Below are 20,676 nucleotides of genomic sequence, written 5' to 3' on the forward strand. Positions count from 1 at the left end.
GTAGTATATAGATATTTGTTAAAGATGAATTTTCATTACCGGTCTGGCTGCAATGGGTGCAATGGTGGGGAATGATGGGTCAGTGGTACAAGGTCATTCATATAGGTGATGATTCAAAAATACCTCTGGGTTTTTTAAAAAAAGATAACGTGCCTTGCTTATGATTTGTGGGTGCTGAAATTTGCATTGTTCTTGATTGTTGCTCAAGCAATTCTGTTGAATATCATGTTAAACAATAAATATTGTTCTAATGAAATGCAAATAGGTTAAAAAGGGTAACTTTTTCAACTGAGGAAGTATGACAACCCAAAAAAGTCTCCTTTTTAACTTTAATACCTTAATAGTGACACAAGTCTTTCTCAAGTGAATTCTCAGCACAAATATTAGTTCCCCCCACACCTCCCCGAAGTTAATAAACCAGTTGCTGTATCCAATATATTGTTTCATTTTGTTATTTAATCCCATAGGTTGCATTTGGAGGTGATCCAGAAGCAGCTCTCATTCAGTACTCACAGAACGAGGAGGCGAAACGAGCCATTTCTAGTACTGCAGCAGTATTGAACAACAGGTTTATCAGGGTGTATTGGCACAGAGAGAATAATGGGATTCAACATCAGCATGAAGTACAGGCGCAACAATTAGCAGTATCGCAGCACAACACTGTTCATAAGGTACTTTTTGTAATTTTGGTTTCTATTTCGTATAGTCCTCCTGTTGGATACTCAGAAATGCTAAACCCACATCCCTTTTTTTGCTTGTTTTTCTCCACCTTGCTTCAGTCTTCTACTGTTCATTAATTTCATGTTATTTTCTCGCTTTAATGCAAAAAGGACTGGACAGTTAAAAGTAAACAGTGGCAAATTGCCATTTTGGTTTCAGCTAAAACTAGTACCCCGAGCTATCTATCAACCTAGTCATCATATGGGAGCCCAAGCATGGGAGGATGAACCCTGGGCGCCCTCCCAAGACTATGGTCAACACGCTCCTAGAAGACAGCGGCGCGGCTAATGTAGATGAACTGAACACACTGATGAGGGAGAGGGGGAAGTGGAGAGTCCGTCATCATGCCTGACGCTGGCCCCCTAGGCCTGAGTCGACGTAGTAGTAGTAGTAAAACTAGTACAGAAATCACTTATGGAACATAATCTGGTTATTCTGATGCATTATAAGTTGGCTTTGTCATTTGCATTTTGTATGCGATCAAATTGTAGCTCACTTTTGGTTTTTAAAAACATTTTCCTTGTAAAGCAAATTACAGAGACTGTGTTATTGAATTCAGTTTGTAATCAGTCTTCTAAGTTTAATGTTCAGATTTTAAAAGTAAGAGGGTTGTTTATCCCTACAGGCCATTTTTGAGAAAGAGATTTCATAAATAAATTAGTGTTAAGAACATAGAAATATTGTAAAATTAAAGTTGATGAGCTTAGAGGAAAGAAGTGTTATAATGTCTTAAATCTTTTTCTTGTGTTTTAGATTTTAAACCGAAACCACAGTCCAGGGTCTTTTGTGCTGACAAATCCATCAGCAAAGCAGCGACTTGGGTCAGTGAGCGGAAGTCAGCCTGACGGGCTGCAACCCAGTTCAAACCAGTTTGTGGCTGGTGGAGAAACTTCACAGGTAATTTGTGTTTTGTGCTTCTTCTCCTTGATGAATGTTTGCATTTGTAGGTAATAATACAGTGAAAATAGGAAGGGGGTAGGCTCATGAAGTAATTTAAACACATAGAAATGCTAAATATGAAAAGCTGGGGTAGGTTGGGAAATGCGAGAGTTGGTGCTGGATAGGATGAATGCAGGTGAGTTCCAGCAACACACGGCTGAGGTAGAAAGTAGCAAATCAACGAAGAGTTGTTTACTCTCTTGAAATTCTGAGCAAATTCAGACACTGGAATGATGGAGAGACTCGATAGGCAGAATGCCCAGTTCCTCTATCAATGGTTATATGGAAACATTGAAAGAGAATGCATTTTTGCAGTGTTCAGTAATGCTGATTTTATTATTCCAGTAACTTGATTTTGTATAGGGTTGTTAGAAATTCTTGAAGGAATTACTATTTCTTAGTGCATGGATGCCACCGAAGATCCGTGTGGTACTCTTTGTATAAGACTGCATGAGATGGATGAGGTCTTAAATGTATCTCCTGTGAAGAAGGACATGGACTTAAGGGAAGGGAACAGTGATATCACGTACCATATCAACATTACAAAGGAGAGGTATTGATAGTCTTGAAGCACATATAGGTGAATAAATCATAGTGCCCGTCCAGGGTGTCTAAGGAGTTATGGGAAGCAAGGGAGAAGATTGCTGAGAGTCCCTGGCAGAGAATTTTGTATCGTTGTTTGCCATATGTGAGATGCTGCCTGATAAGCCATTATTAAAGAGAGAGCTGCAAGAACAAGCCAAGGAATTGTAGGTCACTGAGTCTTGCATCAGTGGTAGGGAAGTTAGTGTAAAGGATTCTGAAAGACGACCTAATTGCATCTTAAAAGGCAAGGACTAGTTGGGAGTAGTCAAAATGGGTTTATTCGTCAGAGATCATTTGATTGAGTTCATTTGAGGAGGTGAGTAAAGGGGTTGATGTGGTCAGGATGGTGAATGTTCTTTATATAGATAGGCATTTTTTTCAAGGTCCCTCAGGATAAGCTAGTCTAGAAGGTTTGAATACATCAGATCCAGGTGAGTGAGCAAATTGAATATGAAATCAGCTTAGTGGAAAGAAGTAGTTGTGACCAGTGGTATGCCAGATGATTTTGTGCTGGGTTCATTGTAGGAAATAAATACTGTACAAAGTAAATATGAAGTCTGATGGGGCAATTGTTTAGTGAAGGTGATCAAATCAGATGCAAAAGAAAATGACAAACTTGGCATGATAGTATAGCAGTTAGCGTAACACTTTACAGTGCCTGCAAGATCAGGGTTTAATCCCTGCTGTGGGTAAGGAGTTGGTGCTTTCTCCCCATGACCTCGTGCGTGGATTTCCTCTGTGAGCTCAGGTTTCCTCCCACATTCTAAAGTCATACAAGTTAAGGTGAGTAAGTAGTTATGTTGGCACTGGAAGCATGGTGATACTTGTTGGCTGCCCCAGCACGTCCTCGATGCAAACAATTTCACTGTGCATTTCAATGTACATGTGACAAATAATTAAAGTTCATTTTTAATCTTAGTGAAATGTAATATATGGAATACCTGTCAGATTTGGAAGAACAGATTACATGAACTAATGGCCTTGTATCTGAAATACAGAAATTCAAATTAGGATTGGTTTAATATTGTTACATGTACTGTAGTACAGTGAAAAGCTTGTCTTACACTCTACAGATAATTTAGTTCACAATGCATTGTGGTAACGCAAGGTAAAACAGAATAAAGTGTGACAGCTAAAGAGAAAATGTAGTGCAAGCATACAATAAAGTGCAAGGTCATAACGAGATGATTGAGGTCAAAAGTCCATTTTATCATTCTAGGAAACCATTCAAAAACCTTATAACAGTAGTGTAGAAGCTGTCCTTGAGCCTGGTGGTACGTGCTTTCAGACTTTCGTGTCTTCTGCCCAGTGGGAGAGGAGAGAAGAGAGAGTTGCATATTTGATTATGCTACTGCTCAAATAATATATAACTGGTTGATCAACTTCATCTGAATTTATTGGATATTCTCTTTTGTCTGCGTCGTATTTAGCTTGTCATAAATATTGGATTTGCAGAGTGCAATATAGATTGCAGTGCAGTAAAGTTATTGTGCTTTCTGATTTTCTTTAGGTACTTCCTTCATCCACAAGTTTGGTAAAGGTGGGGTATAGTTCCTCTGCTACAAAGACAAATCATAAATCTTCTGTAGCACCACATAAAGCACTTGAAACAAAAGAAGCTTTAAAGAAAAAACAGGTACCTGGGTGTTATTACTAGAGTTTAAACTGAAATATTTAGGAAATCTCGTGCATGTTTCATTTTAATTTTGAAATAAATGTTTCACTTTTCAAAATAAACTCCTTAAACGTTGCAAATAAAGGCAGGTGGGTTTCACTTTGAAAGATCTCTGTAGACTATATGAGCAAGTGACATCTTCTGCAATGTCAGAAGTATTAAATTCACTATTGAGCTGCTTTGAAGGATAACAAGTACTGACACCATTCATTTTTGTATCATGAATAAATTACATTGATTTTCTACCTGTAAAGAAATTTATTTGCTTGCAACACAAATGATAGTAGCAGGTGGCATCTTCACAAAAACAAAGGAGCTGGTTGTGGACTACAGGAGGAATTGAGACAGGCTAACCCCTATTGACAACAATGGATCTGGGGTTGAGAGGGTGAACAACTTTAAATTTCTTGACATACACATCATCAAGGATTTCACGTGGTCTGTATATACTGGTTGTGTGGTGAAAAAAGCACAACAGCTCCTCTTTCACCTCAGAGGGTTGAAGAAGTTTGGTATGGGTCCCCAAATCCTAAGGACTTTCTAGGGGCACAGTTCAGAGCATCCTGACTGGCTGCATCACTGCCTGTTATGGGAACAGTACTTTCCTCAATCACAGGACTCTGCAGAGAGTGGTGTGGACAGCCCACCGCATCTGTAGATGTGAATTTCCCACTACTCAGGACATTTCCGGAGACAGGTGCGTAAAAAGGACCCAAAGGTTCATTGGCGACCTGAGTCACCCTAACTATAAGTTGTTCCAGCTGCTACCATCCGGGAAACAGTGCCACAGCATAAAAGCCAGGACCAACAGGCTCCGGAACAGCTTCTTCTACCACACCATTCATGCTGATACAATTGTATTTCTATGCTATATTGACTGTCCTGTTCTACACACTATTTATTACAAATTACTATAAATTGCACATTGCACATTTAGATGGAGATGTAATGTAAAGATTTTTACTTTTCATGTATGTGAAGGATGTAAGTAATAAAGTCAATTCAATTTCTACCAGAAATAATAGTTTTGCTAAAAATTTGGTGATAAGCTAAAATTGAAAATATAATGTTGTTTTAAACCTGTTTTATCAAAAACTTTTCGACCACACTTTGAGTCAGACTCGCTATCACAGCCATATATCCTTTCTTGGAACGTGCCTCTGTCGCCAACTTACTCCAGTTGGCTTTAGAATTTGTTTCCAAGCCTCTCAATTTGGACCTTCTGAGGATCCCAGGTACTCACATTTTATTGACTCTGCCTCTCGCCGCTTCTCCCGTCAAGCTCTGAAGGCGACTCTCTCCGCCATGAGGAGGTACTTGGTGTCCTTATCCCAGACCCTTCCACATCTTCGGGACACTTTCTTCGCCGTCTGTAATGGTCCTACCCGTTATTTCATCCTCCGTCGGATTGACGCCTGCAATCGCCGTTTTTTTGACTTCGTCATGTTAGGCAAAGATCGCAAGATCCTACATCTACGGACTCCAGAGCCTGCTGGCCCTGAAGCTAGCAGGCATGAACTTCTGGCTGGCTCCAACACCTCAGGGCATATTCAAAACCTGGACTCCAGCAACGACCATGGACACCTTCACAGCGATTGCGCAACCACCAACTGCGACTCCAGCCTTGAACTCCAGACCGGGTCTTTATGTGCTGCTATTGTGACTCCCATCTCCCCTTCCCCCACCAATACTCTGCAATCCCGTCTCCCTCAGATCCCACCGTCAGCTCCTGGGCCCTCGGAGGCTCCATCTTCCTCTCACCCCAACCCTCCCCTCTCCATTGACACACCCAGCCTCCCCCCTCCCCCCTCTGATCCCAGCTCTCATCCGTGCCGGGTCTTTACCATCCCCTCCGACCTTCAACTGTCGGAGGCAGAACGCTCTGTTTTCAGTAAGGGCCTCACGTTTGTCCCCCTTCGCCCACACCTCAGCGAGTTCCGTGTTCGCCATGATGCGGAACTTTTCTTCCGCCATCTCCGTCTCCGAGCCTACTTCTTCGGCAAGGACTCTTCCACCCCCACCGATGACCCCTTCTCCCGTCTTCAACCCTGCTCTTCTTCATGGACACCCCGCTCTAGTCTTCTGCCTGCTCTGGATCTCTTTATCGCTAATTGCCGACGGGACATCAACCGTCTCGACTTCACCGCACCTTGTCCCCATTCCAACCTCACTCCTTCGGAACGCTTTGCTCTCCACTCCCTCCGCACTAATCCTAACCTTATTATTAAACCCGCCGATAAGCGGGGTGCTGTTGTCGTCTGGCGTACTGACCTCTACCTTGCCGAGGCACAGCGACAACTCGCGGATACCTCCTCTTATTTGCCCCTCGATCGTGACCCCACTAAGGAGCATCAGGCCATTGTCTCCCACACTATCACCGACTTTATCCGCTCAGGGGATCTCCCATCCACTGCTACCAACCTTATAGTTCCCACACCCCGCACTTCCCGTTTCTACCTCCTACCCAAGATCCACAAACCTGCCTATCCTGGCTGACCTATTGTCTCAGCTTGCTCCTGCCCCACTGAACTCGTTTCTGCATACCTCGACACGGTTTTATCACCCCTTGTTCAATCCCTTCCGACCTATGTTCGTGACACTTCTCACGCTATTAAACTTTTCGATGATTTTAAGTTCCCTGGCCCCCACCGCTTTATTTTCACCATGGATGTCCAGTCCTTATATACGTCCATCCACCATCAGGAAGGTCTCAAAGCTCTACGCTTCTTTTTGGATTCCAGACCTAATCAGTTCCCCTCTACCACCATTCTGCTCCGTCTAGCGGAATTAGTCCTTACTCTTAATAATTTCTCCTTTGGCTCCTCCCACTTCCTCCAAACTAAAGGTGTAGCTATGGGCACCCGTATGGGTCCTAGCTATGCCTGCCTTTTTGTTGGGTTTGTGGAACAATCTATGTTCCGTGCCTATTCTGGTATCTGTCCCCCACTTTTCCTTCGCTACATCGACGACTGCATTGGCGCTGCTTCCTGCACGCATGCAGAACTGGTTGACTTTATTAACTTTGCCTCCAACTTTCACCCTGCCCTCAAGTTTACCTGGTCCATTTCTGACACCTCCCTCCCCTTTCTAGATCTTTCTGTCTCTGTCTCTGGAGACAGCTTATCCACTGATGTCTACTATAAGCCTACTGACTCTCACAGCTATCTGGACTATTCCTCTTCTCACCCTGTCTCTTGCAAAAACTCCATCCCCTTCTCGCAATTCCTCCGTCTCCGCCGCATCTGCTCTCAGAATGAGGCTTTTCATTCTAGGACGAGGGAGATGTCTTCCTTTTTTAAAGAAAGGGGCTTCCCTTCCTCCACTATCAACTCTGCTCTTAAAGGCATCTCCCCCATTTCACGTAAATCTGCTCTCACTCCATCCTCCCACCACCCCACTAGGAATAGGGTTCCCCTGGTCCTCACCTACCAACCCACCAGCCTCCGGGTCCAACATATTATTCTCGGTAACTTGCGCCACCTCCAACGGGATCCCACCACTAAGCACATCTTTCCCTCCCCCCCTCTCTCTGCATTCCGCAGGGATCGCTCCCTACGCAACTCCCTTGTCCATTCGTCCCCCCCCATCCCTCCCCACTGATCTCCCTCCTGGCACTTATCCGTGTATGTGGAACAAGTGCTACACATGCCCTTACACTTCCTCCCTTACCACCATTCAGCGCCCCAAACAGTCCTTCCAGGTGAGGCAACACTTCACCTGTGAGTCGACTGGGGTGATATACTGCGTCCGGTGCTTCCGATGTGGCCTTTTATATATTGGCGAGACCCGACGCAGACTGGGAGACCGCTTTGCTGAACATCTACCCTCTGTCCGCCAGAGAAAGCAGGATCTCCCAGTGGCCACACATTTTAATTCCACATCCCATTCCCATTCTGACATGTCTATCCACGGCCTCCTCTACTGTAAAGATGAAGCCACACTCAGGTTGGAGGAACAACACCTTATATTCCACCTGGGTAGCCTGCAACCTGATGGCATGAACATCGACTTCTCTAACTTCCGCTAAGGCCCCACCTCCCGCTCGTACCCCATCTGTTACTTATTTTCATGCACACATTCTTTCTCTCACTCTCCTTTTTCTCCCTCTGTCCCTCTGAATATACCTCTTGCCCATCCTCTGGGTCGTCCCCCCCACCGTCTTTCTTCCCGTACCTCCTGTCCCATGATCCTCTTGTATCCCCTTTTGCCTATCACCTGTCCAGCTCTTGGCTCTATCCCTCCCCCTCCTGTCTTCTCCTATCATTTTGGATCTCCCCCTCCCCCTCCAACTTTCAAATCCCTTACTCACTCTTCCTTCAGTTAGTCCTGACGAAGGGTCTCGACCTGAAACGTCGACTGCACCTCTTCCTACAGATGCTGCCTGGCCTGCTGCGTTCACCAGCAACTTTGATGTGTGTTGCTTGAATTTCCAGCATCTGCAGAATTCCTGTTGTTTGCGTTATCAAAAGATTACCACTTAGTAAATAGAATCACTAAATTACAAAAAAGCAAATGGGCAGAAATGTGGCAGATGTGAAGTCAATTCTTAAAATAACGAGTGAAAGCTTAGAGGCACCTGTTTAAATGTGATAGGGTAGAGTGGGTGAAGAAAGAGGGTGGTTCTTTGTATACTGACTCTGGAAACAAATAATTAGGAAGTAAAAACCTAAACCAAACCAAACTCAGGTTTATTATCACTGACACATGCCATGAAATTTGTTTTACAGCACCAGGACAGTACAGGATGTAAAAAATACTACAAGTTACAACATTAATAAATAGTGCAGAAGACAAATAACAAGGCATGGGAAATTGGTCCTTATTTTAGTGTTTTCCTCCTGGGACATGGAAGAAAGTTATTGATCCACTAAAATCTATGCTTACACTGGATGATCTGATCAGTCAGATTTCCTGTAATAGTTTTCTGAAAGATAGGATACAAGAATGCAGAAATTATGCTTCAACTAAATAAATGGATCTGACTATCCATTGTATAATGACATTGAGGAAGAATGCAAATGGAGCCTAACTCTAAGATCAAGGGCAAGGTTGTAATGTTCTCGGTGCAGTAGAAGTTTGGAAGTTTTTTAAAATATAAAATTTCGTGGAAAAGTGAAGGGATATTTATAAATCTAAAATAAAATTTGTGTGACCAACTGCCCTTTTCCTAAGATTTCTATTTCTTTATCTTACATGAAATATTTTGAATAGTGTTATAAATTTTCCTAGACAATGTAGATTTTTGCCCATAAAAGGGAAGAGAATGACTCTGGAATATGTCAGAATGTTTAAATGCTATGTTATGAGTATAAAGTTGTCCTGTTATAATGTGTTCCTTGATTTTCTGCTAATTTTTTTCAGGTATTATTTCCAGACATAGATATGAATATTTCTATTTTATAAGTGTGTTCATAATCATGTCATTTTAAGTAGTAGGAACATTGTTTGAAGTATAATTGTTAAAATAAAAATACCCATTTTTAATTTTAGGAAGCTTTAAAATTGCAGCAGGATATGAGGAAGAAGAAACAAGAGATGCTGGAGAAACAAATTGAGTGCCAGAAGGTAAGAATACATTTCTCAAATCCTCTGTTTTTTAGTTGCATCACAGACTAATCACCTGTTCTTTCTGTTGTGTACTGAAGCATGACAGCAAGGCACGTTTCCACAAATTTGTGTTAAGTGAACTTCTGGCTGAATATCCTTGAACATTGTTAAAGTGGAATCATCTGAAATAATTGGAAGCATGAAAGGCAGTATGATAAATAATTAAATTTAAATAGTTTGAAAGTAGACAAGTAACACTAGTCCTTGGTAAATCATTCTGAGAGGTTTGTTCAAGCAAAATTTGGCACCAAACCAAAGATGATGGGTGGATGTGTAAATATTTGTTGACTTTCAGAGAGCACTTCTGCGAAGAAATGGGACGAATAATGAGACAATATTACCCCTTCAACTGTTCACAGCATTCAAATAAACTTTACATTCCTTTCCTGTGTGTATAAATTATGAACGTGACTGGCAAAACCAGCATTTTTTTTACCATCCCTATCTGACTATCTGAGTAGTTTTCTAGGCCTATTCTCTCAGGACAGTTAAGAATTTGCATGGTAATAGGGGTAGAGTCTCCTACAGGATGGATAGTATGAGGATGGTAGATTTCCTTCCCCTAAGAATATAATGAAACAAATATTTTAATATATAAGCAATATGATGTTTTATTTTGTTTTATAAATGGCACAGGATTTCAGTACTTGTTGCTAATAGGTGAACTATCTCTTGAATATATTCGATCACAAGAACACATGGAAATAGAAGCAGAAGGCAGGGATTAAGTCCTTCTAGTCTGTTCCATCATTTAATATGATTGTGGCTGATCTACCCCGGCCTCGGGTCCTTTCCTATGCTATTTCTTTGTATCGTCTATTCCCTGTACGATCAAATATTTATCCTCCCCCATTTTAAATTTGATACAGCGTCCCCTACCCACTGGACCGCTGAACATCTACAGCCATGTTAACTAAATCATTGTAAATAATTATAAACTTACAGATGAATTAAATAATATAGTGAAATGTAGTTCTTAAAAGCATAAGGTAATTCATTTGGACAGGTTCAATAGAGCAAGTGAAATTTTTAATGTAGGAGGAACAATGCGGTAAGGAATCTATGTCCACCAATCTATAAAAGCAGTACAACAGGTATTTAACCTTTATGTACTGCATTATACTGCTGCTGCAAGGCAACAAATTTCACAATGTATGTCAGTGACATTAAACCCGATTCTGATTTAACACAAGAGGTAGCCATTCAGCCTACTGTATTTGTGTTGGATCACTGCCAGAACAGCTCATTAGTTCAATCCTCCTTGTCTTTTCTGCAGCTTTGCAAAAATTTTCCTCAGCAATTATTTATCCTTTTCGGAAAGGCAAAATGGAATCTGTCTTCACCACATCTGCAGAGGCAGTGTTTTCAGTTTTTTGACTGCACACTATGAAAAAGACCTGTTTTCCTCAATGTCACTATCAGACTTGTGACTTTTAGTCCTTGACTCCTCCACCAATTGGAACATCCATTCATTATCTAATATATGCAGAGCCTCACCTTTTTATTAGGTGGTTAACAGGGCGTGAGGGTAGTTTTTCTTCATTAGCCAAGGCAAAGCAAGAGGGTTATGCTGCAGTTGTATGCAACACTGGTTTTTCCACACTTTGGCTAGTGTGTCCAGATTTAGCCATCATATAAGAAAATTGTGAATGGACTGGAGAGACTAGAGAGCAAATTTATGAAAACAAGTTGCAAGAACCAAATGATTTTGATAATGAGAAATGTTTGGATAAGCCAAGCACTGTTTTGAAACGGGGGAAGCTAAGGATAGACTTTAGAGATGTGTCAGATTCTGAGCGATTAAAGTATAGCAAGGGCATATTTCCCGAATGTGATTTATTAAAACCGGTGTTGTGTAGTTCTAATGAAATTAGAATATTTGCTTTAAGAACTCAAATCCTGGAAGATGGAAGGTTGGGCAACTCTTTCTATTAACTCTGCAGAATGAGCTTCATTCTTCTCTGTCATATAATCTCTACAATTTCATGAAGATTATTTGTTTTTAATCTCAGTTCTAAGTGTCTGATCCCATATTTTAAATATAATTCCAGGCTATCCAGCTAAAGTCATTGAACTCAGATTATCTACTATGATTGCGCCTCAGGCAATTTTTTTTTGTTTAATTTGTTCTTATGAATACCTGCAATATAGTCATACTCAACAGATTTCTAATCATAAGGCAGCCCTCTCAATCTCAGGTAAAAGCAGGCATGATCTTCTTGGGTCAGGAAAAAACAAAACTGCCTCCAGTTCTCTAGGTATAGAGGTCACATATAATTGCATCTTTCTTACTAAAACCACTTTGCAATAAAGGTGTGCATATCATTAGCCTTGCAAATTACTTGTTGTACTTACAGGTTAACTATACATGATTCATCCAAATTAAAAGTCCACTAAGGAAATTATGAGTGAAATGAAACATGAGTTTTGCAAGAAAACCATTGTTCAGAAGAATGCAAGTTGTTGTAGGCTTGAGACAAAAAAGACAGTTTTTTCCCTTGTAGTTTTACTGCATTTAAGATTAAGATTAGCTTTATTTGTCACATGTACATTGTAACATCGAAACAGTGAAATGTGTTGTTTGAGTTACACACTTCAATGATGTGCTCGAGGTAGCACGCAAGTGTCGTATGCTTTCAGTGCAAACTTGGCATGCTCACAACTTAATATCCCTAACCTGTATATCTTTGGAATATGGGAGGAAACCCAAGTGGTCACCAGAGAATGTACAAACTCCTTTAGATAGCAGGAAGAATTGAACCCTGTAAAGCATTGCACTAACCACTGTGCTACCATTTGCCCTACTCATTGCTGATAGACTTCCTCATTTTTTTTTTACTTCAGTTTGTTTTTGAGCCAAATTTATGAGAAAGTTTTGTATGGTTAATGTGTAGAAGAGTTTAATTTTGCAGAGATGTGTCTATTAATTTTACAATATTTGGTTCAGATTGAGAAATATTTTTAATTTCTTTTACAGGTATTAATTTGCAAGTTGGAAAAGAATAAAAATATGAAAACAGAGGAAAGAGCCAAAATTATGAAAACCATTAAAGATTTAACAGGAAGAATATCACAATTGCGAGATGAATTAAAAGCTACATCCGCATCATCGCCAACGGTTCCATCACAACCAAAATCTAAATCTGATGTTAGTCTCCAATTCTTTTAATGCATCATTTATAATGCAACAGGCGCAAAATGCTGGAGGAACTCAGCAGGTCAGGCAGCATCTATGGAAATAAGTAAACTTCCAATCCAGATGAAGGGTCTTGCCCTGAAGTATCGGCTGTTTGTTCATTTCCATAGATGTTGCCTGACCTGTTGAGTTCCTCCAGCATTTTGTGTGTGGTGTTCTGAATTTCCAGCATCTCCAGAGTCTTTTGTGTTTATCATTTACTAGTGCCTTGTTTTTAAAAAGTAATGTTAATAATAAAAAGCCAGGTGAAATTTATTTCATTAGAAGAATAATTGTTGTGAAATAAGTTTTCTGAGAAATTATTAAAGAAATCAGTGTAATTGAGTTGGATAAGGAGGAAGTGCAAGGGTGATTTAGTAAGTCTGCAGATAACATGAAAGTTGGTGGAGTTGTGCATAGTGTAGAAGTTTATTATAGGTTGCAACAGGACATTGACAGGATGTGGATCTAGGCTGAGAAGTGGGAAATGGAGTTAAATCAAAAGTGTGACATGCACTCTGTAAGGTCAAGACTGAAGGCAAAGTAGAAGGTTAATGGTGGGGTTCTTAGAGTGGAGGAACAGAAGGATCTTGGGGTTGACTTTCCTAGATCCCTCAGAGTTGCAGTGAACATTGATAGGATGGTTAAGAAGGTGTATGGAGTGTTGGCCTTTGTTAGCCAGGGGATTAAATTCAACACTGCATGGTGATGTTGCAGCTCTACGAAGCACTGGTGAATTCCACATTTGGAGTATTCTGTTCATTTCTGGTTACTTTATTATAGGAAGGATGTGTGGGCTTTAAAGAGGATGCAGAGGAGATTTACTAGGATGTTGCCTGGATGAGAGAGAATGTCTTATTTATTAGGAAAGTTCAAGCAAGTTTGGGCCTTTCTCTTTGGAGTGACGGAGAATAAGAAGCAACTGCATAAGATGTAAAAGAAGCATAGATAGAATGGACTGCCAGTGTTTTATTTCTCCCAGGGTGACGATGGCTAATACAAGAGGACGTATTTTTAAAGTGATTGGAGGAAAGTATAGGTGGGATGTCAGAGGTGTTTTAACAGAGACAGTGGTAAATTCATGGCACACACTGGTGGTAGAGGCAGCTATATTAGGGACATTTAAGACACTCAGATGGGACGCATGGCTGAAAAAACTGGAGGATTATGTGGGAGAAAAGGGTTAGATAGATCTTGGAGTAGATTAAAAGATCTGCAGAATATCATGGGCCGAAGGGCCTGTACTGTGCTGTAGCGTTCTATGATCTTTTCCTGTTCCTCAGGATATTTTTACAACCTTGTAGATGAACTGGTTATGATTACAATGGAAAATGAGTATGTAGCAAATGAAATGAATGGCTTTGTTTACTTATACAATAGAACTGACTGATTTTTAAGTTTTTTCAATTACTGCTTGTTAAGAATGAAATAGATTGTTGAATACGGTCCTATTTAGATCCAGATTGAGTTGAGTTTTAATACAGGTAGAAAGGTTATGGTTCCTCATTTTAGGAAAAAATAATGGCTTGTCATGTTCAAACAATGTTCTTTGTTTCTGAAGTCTTTTCTCAAGTCAAGCCCATTTATGTGAGTTTATGTAATTCTAGAGAATTAGTGTTGATAATTTCATTTTCTGATCTACAGGAATTTGATAATAAAACTAGTTATAAAATATGCACGTCAAAAAGGCGGTCCATATTCAGTCAAATCTCTAGATTAATTAAGAGGGGAAGATTGGAAACTGAGTATCTTTTGATTGAGAGAGCATAACTTAGACACAGCTGGATGAAGCAGACTTGGTGTACAAAGATGTTTTGTAGATTCTTCCTGATCTGCTGCAAGTGAAATAAGACCATAAGACACAGGAGCTAAATTAGGCCATTTGACCCATCGAACCTGCTCCTCCATTTGATCATGACTGATTTATTATCTCTCTCAGCCCCATTCTTCTGCCTTTTCCACGTAACCTTTGATGCCATTACTAATAAAAAACCTACCAACTTCCTCTTTAAATGTACCCAATGACCTGGCTTCCACAGCAGTTTGTAGCAACGAATTCCACAGATTTGCCACACTCTGGCTAAAGAAATTCCTCCTCATTTCTGTTCTAAAGGGACACCCTTCTATTCTGATTCCTATACTCCCCCACTATTGGAAACATCCTTGTGAAGAATTAAGACATCTATTAAGATTCACTATTGTTGTGGTACTAGAGTTACCACAAAACATGATACTATAGTTAAGGAATAACTAACAGCATAATTTCTGGAAGGTAACCTCTTCTAGTAGTACAACAATGCAAGATAGGAGAGAAACAATAGAAAGCTGCAAATTTGAAGTGTTAGTTGTCCTGATAGAGTTGGGAAAGAAGGGCAGAAAATGTGAATCCATCTCAAATCTAGTGACTAGGTTCCATGAGTTCTTTGTACTTGTAGTTTGAGGTTAGGATGGAGGATACTAACAGGACAAGGTTTAATAAGTGCTTTGGCTGTTGGAAAGAAGGTACGGGTTATTATTGGAGTCTAGAATTAACCTGGTTTATTAGGCAATTTAGCAAAGAGAGCATGGCTCAAGTATTTTTGTGTGGTCCAAGGTATCTGATAGTGAATGAAAAATGTAAGAGCATAAGAAATGGGAGCAGGAGTCGGCCATCTGGCCTGTTGAACTAGCTTTGCCATTCAGCAAGATCATGGCTGATCTGTCCATGGACTCATTTCCAACTACCTGCCTTTTCCCTATAACCCTTAATTCCAACTACTATGCAAAAAATCTATCCAACCCTGTCTTAAATATATGTACTGAGTAGCCTCCATTACTTCATTGGGCGGAGAATTCCACAGGTTCATCACTCTTTGGGAAAAGCAGTTCCTCCTCATCTCAGTCCTAAATTTACTCCCCTGAATCTTGACTTAGATTTGGGTTAGACTGAGTCCCCAAGTTAGATTTCCACAAGAAGCTTCACTCTGTTCGAGTCTCACCCAACCTCAGAGAAAAAAGCCTGCTTGCATTTATCCTTATCTATACCCCTCATAATTTTGTATTCCTCCATCAAATCTCCCCTCATTCTTCTACACTGTAGGGAATAAAATCCTAACCTATTCAACCTTTCCCTATAACTTGGGTCTTAAGTCCTGGCAGTATCTTTGAGAAAAGTGCACAGAAAAATTAACAGTCTTATTGACATCTTTCCTGTAGGTAGGTGACCAAAACTGCATGCAAAATTCCAAATCAGGTAATTTGGATGAAAAGAAGTAATGATTTCATTGGGAATCCATATACCAAAGGTGGAGGGCATGCATTTGTTTGAGCAGATTAGTGATCTCAGAAAAGTTTTTGAGTTAAAGGTTAGAGAGCATATCTAAAGGGTTGTATTAATTTTGGTATTTATGGTTGGAAAATATATATTCATTGGAAAAGGTTAATTATATAATGATTAACTTTTCTTTTGACTCTAGGCACAGAAAGAGTTACTGGATGCAGAACTGGATTTCCACAAGAAGCTTAACTCAGGAGAGGACACAACAGACTTGCGTAAAAAACTGAACCAACTCCAAGTGGAGGTGAGGTTTGCTTAAAGTAGGATAAAAGCAATCAGTTATTTATCTTACAAAATGAACTGAGTAGGTCATTCCACTCTTCCGTTTCTTTGCGGTTGACAACCCCTAATTCTTATGTGAAAAGTGTCTGGAAGGATTCAAAATGGTTCCAAAAGTCAGGGATCTATAGCACAACTGTGTATTAGAAGGCCATAAAATATAGGAGCAGACTTTAGCCATTTGGCCCATCGAGTCAGCTCTGGCATTTCATCATGGCTGATCCATTTCCTTCTCAGCCCCAATCCCCTGCCTTCTTCCCCTATTCCTTCATGCTCTGGCTAATCAAAAAAACTATCAACCTCTGCCTTAAATATACTCGAATGACTTGGCCTCCACAGCTACCTGTGGCAACGAATTCCACAGATTCAGCACTCTATGGCAAAAGAAATTCCTCCTCATCTCTATTCTAAAAGGATGCTTCTCTATTCTGAGGTTGTGACCTTTGGTCATAGACTCCCCCACCATTGGAAACATCCTCCCCACATCCACTTTATCGAGGCCTTCCAACATTTGGTAGGTTTCAGTGAGATCCCACTTACTCTTCTGATTTACAGTGAGTATAAGCCCAGAGCCATCATATGTTCCTCATATGGTAATCCTTTCAATCCCAGAATCATTTTTGTGAACCTCCTTTGAACCCTGTCCGATGGCAGTACATCCTTTCTTAGACAAGGGGCAAAAAAATGCTCACAATACTACAAGTGAGACCTCACCTCTGCCTTAAAGCCTCAACATTACTTCCTTGTTTTTATGTTCCTTCCTTTCAAAATGAATGGAAACATTACATTTGCCTTCCTCACCCCCAACTCATTCTGCAAATTAATCTTTGGGGAATCCTGCACGAGGACTCTCAAGTCTCTTTCTGGACCTCAGATTTTTGAATTTTCTCTTCATTTACAGAGACATTATATTCTATCAGCTACTACTTTGCCCATTCTCCTGATCTAAGTCCTTCTGTAGCCTTTCTGCTTCCTCAGTACTATCTGCCCCTCCACCTATTGTTGTATCATTTGCAAACTTGACCACAAAGCCATCAATTCTGTCATCCAAATCATTGACATATAACATAAAAAGAAGCAGTCTGGAACACCATTTGTCACTAGCAACCAAGCAGAAAAAGCTCCCTTTATTCCCACTCTTTGCCTCCTGACAATCCAAGTACACAACATCCATTGACTCTCCTTTGTTTATCCTGCTTGTTATTTCCTCAGAAAATTCCAACAGATGTCAGGGATTTTCCCTTAAGGACGCTGTGCTGACTTTGGCCTATTTTATTATATATCTCCAAGTACCCCAAAACCTCTTACTCAACAATTGAATCCAACATCAGACTAACTGGCCTATCATTTCCTTTCTTCTTCCTCTCTCCCTTCTTGAAGAGTGGAGTGACATTTGCAATTTCCATTCTAGTGATTCTTGAAAGTTCATTACTAATGCCTTCACAATCTCTTTACCCACCTCTTTCAGGAGCCTGGGGTGTAAACCATCTGGTCCAGATGACTTAATCTACCTTCAGACCTTTTAGTTTACCAAGTATCTTCTTCCTAGTAATAGCAATTTCACTCACTTCTGTCACCTGACTCTCACAAACTTCTGGCATACTATTATGCAAAATATTTATTCAGTTCATCTGCCATTTCCGTGTCCTCCATTACTAGCTTTCCAACATCATTTTCCAGAGGTCCGAAATCTGCTCTCACCTGTCTTCACTCTATAAATATCTGAAGAAACTTTTGGTATCCTCTTTTACATTATTCCTTCTTTCCTACTTTATTAATTTTTAGTTGCCTTCTGTTGGATTTTAAAAGCTTCCCAATCTTCTAATTCCCACTAATTTGCTCTGTTGTATGCCCTCTCTTTGGCTTTTACGTTGTCTTTGACTTCTCTTGTCGGCCACCATTGAGTCATCCTGCTTTTCTAATTCTACTTCTTTGGGATGTATCTATCCTGAGCCTGTTGAACTGCTCCCAGAAACTCCAGCCATTGCTGCTCTGCCGTCATCCCTGCTAATGTCCCCATCCTGTCAACTTTGGCCAGTTCCTTTCTCATGCCTCTGTAATTCTCTTTACACCGTAATACTGATGTATCTAACTTAAGCTTCTCGCTCTCAAATTTCAGTGTGAAATCACTCATATTATAATCACTGACCCCTAAGGATTCCTTTACCTCGATGCTCTGATCAATTCTGGTTCATTGTGCAAAACTCAATCCAAAATAACTGATTTCTTAGTGTACTCAACCCAAGCTGCTCTACAAAACTATCTTGTAAGCATCTTCCAATTTCCCTCTCTTGGGATTCTGTATCAACCTGATTTTGCCCAACAGTTTGAGGATAGAGGGGAAGCCTTTTAGGACCAAGATTAGGAGAAACTTCTTCACACACAGAGTGGTGAATCTGTGGAATTCTCTGCCACAGGAAACAGTTGAGGCCAGTTCATTGGCTATATTTAAGAGGGAGTTAGATATGGCCCTTGTGGCTACGGGGGTCAGGGGGTATGGAGGGAAGGCTGGGGCGTGGTTCTGAGTTTAATGATCAGCCATGATCATAATAAATGGTGGTGCAGGCTCGAAGGGCCGAATGGCCTACTCCTGCACCTATTTTCTATGTTTCTATATTGAAATCCTCCATGACTATCGTAACATTGTCCCTTTAACTTGCATTTTTTATTTCTTATTGTAATTTGTAGCTCACATCTTTGCTACTGTTCAGAGGTCTGTATATAACTCCCATCAGGGTTTCTTTACCCTTGCAGTTTCTTCACTCTACCCTCAACAATTCTACACCGTCCAATCCTCTGCCACCTCCTTTTCATGTCTTCAACATTGATTTTAAGTTATTAATATATACACAAAATGTCAGGGACTAAGAAATGAGCATTATGGAGAACATAAAATAAAAATTTCAGCTGATCATTAACATTTGCTTACTACCACTGAGCCAATTTTAGGTCTTTCCTGTCAGTCTTTCTTGAATTTCATTGACCAACTTGGTATACTTACTCTGCTGTACCTTTTTTTAAAAAAATTTTTTAATTTTTATTTGGATAAGGATTTCACAAGTATCATGAACTTTTTTCACATGTATAACCTTTTCCATTTCTTTATATATGTATAAAACTATAATTATTTATACAATCTTAAGTATACATTAAGATGATATAAAAAGAAATTAGGCACTTAAATAGATAATTATGGGCAGTTGAAATTCTACTCTATTAGGCTAAATAATGATATTAGTTGTTAAGAAAAATGGTAATAATAGTGGATTAGTAATAATTTCCATATATCTCTTCTGGACCATTTCTTCTGGTCCAAAATGTTGTATGTAAGCTTATGTAACTACCATTGTAGGTGTTTATATCCTAACTTGTTCATGTTTACTCTGCTGTACTTTCATCTCCTGCCACTTTCAATAGGGTGCTGCATTACAAAGGTGTAAGCCCAGTGCCATTGAATTAACTGTGCTGAAGTGACTGAAAGTTAGAACATTGGGCTTTAGAGGCAGCATTTCAGATCAGTTCTAGTACTTGTATTGGGAATACACAATGTGAGCAGTGAAGTGTAAATGTATGAAAAGTTGGCTTTGTTTGCGCCAGAAATATATAATAGTACTGCTCTTGATATAAATCAGCAGAAGTATATCAATTGTCTACTTTCAGGCTGCACGATTGGGCATTCTTCCAGGAGGACGTGGCAAGGCTGTACAAACACGAGGCAGAGGTCGAGGCAGGAGTGTGAGAGGAAGAGGTGCACAGATGCATATGGTGGTTGACCATAGGCCCAAAACATTAACAGTATTTGGCTTTACAGAGGAGGAAAAAGATGAATTGAATCCCCATTTTTCGGTAAGTTTAGATGTTAAAAAGAAACTTTAAATTTGAGGACTCCCATCAAATTAGTTTTTTTTTTGTTTTCCTCTTTGTCACTCATTAATTCTCCTGGTCCACTAGCACATATTTGGAAGTTGTGTGTTTGTAATTCTTAAAATGTGCCTTATCTCAGAAATCTTGTCCTTTGGAGATTACTTGCCAATCTGTAACTGTCAAGGGGTTCCAAACGAGACGCACCTTTCAATGTTCAGAAACGGTTATTTTCAGCATTGAAGTAAGCCAGCAAGGATAAGATTGCCTACTTAAGCAGCAGTTGTTGATAGGCATGCTGTAACCTCATTCCTTACACCAACGTACCCTACACCCTCCCAACCCATAGAGAGAGTTGGGCACACTCGAAATCTGCAAGTTTGGAAGCAGAGTACGTAGGATATAATCCAAAAGGGGTTATGGAGTGGAATGAGTTGATAGGTAACAGCTGAAATTAAATGCTGAGCAATGTAAAAGGATTACATATTTAGTAGGAAGAATGAGAAGAGTCAATGCAAA

General features: G+C 40.1%; 1 protein-coding gene across 4 annotated transcripts in view; it reads left to right on the plus strand.

Moving 5' to 3' along the window:
* Nucleotides 1-20,676, plus strand: part of rbm27 (RNA binding motif protein 27) — a 130,651-nt gene that overhangs the window by 65,896 nt on the left and 44,079 nt on the right. For all 4 annotated transcript variants that reach the window (XM_072264065.1, XM_072264064.1, XM_072264062.1 and 1 more), the window contains 7 exons: nt 468-671; nt 1,474-1,617; nt 3,755-3,880; nt 9,410-9,484; nt 12,504-12,674; nt 16,157-16,261; nt 19,957-20,142. In XM_072264065.1, coding sequence (XP_072120166.1) covers nt 468-671; nt 1,474-1,617; nt 3,755-3,880; nt 9,410-9,484; nt 12,504-12,674; nt 16,157-16,261; nt 19,957-20,142 — 1,011 coding nt within the window. The remainder of the gene's footprint in view (nt 1-467; nt 672-1,473; nt 1,618-3,754; nt 3,881-9,409; nt 9,485-12,503; nt 12,675-16,156; nt 16,262-19,956; nt 20,143-20,676) is intronic.

This window comes from Mobula birostris, chromosome 7 (assembly GCF_030028105.1).
Source record: "Mobula birostris isolate sMobBir1 chromosome 7, sMobBir1.hap1, whole genome shotgun sequence".
Taxonomy (NCBI): Eukaryota; Metazoa; Chordata; class Chondrichthyes; order Myliobatiformes; family Myliobatidae; genus Mobula; species Mobula birostris.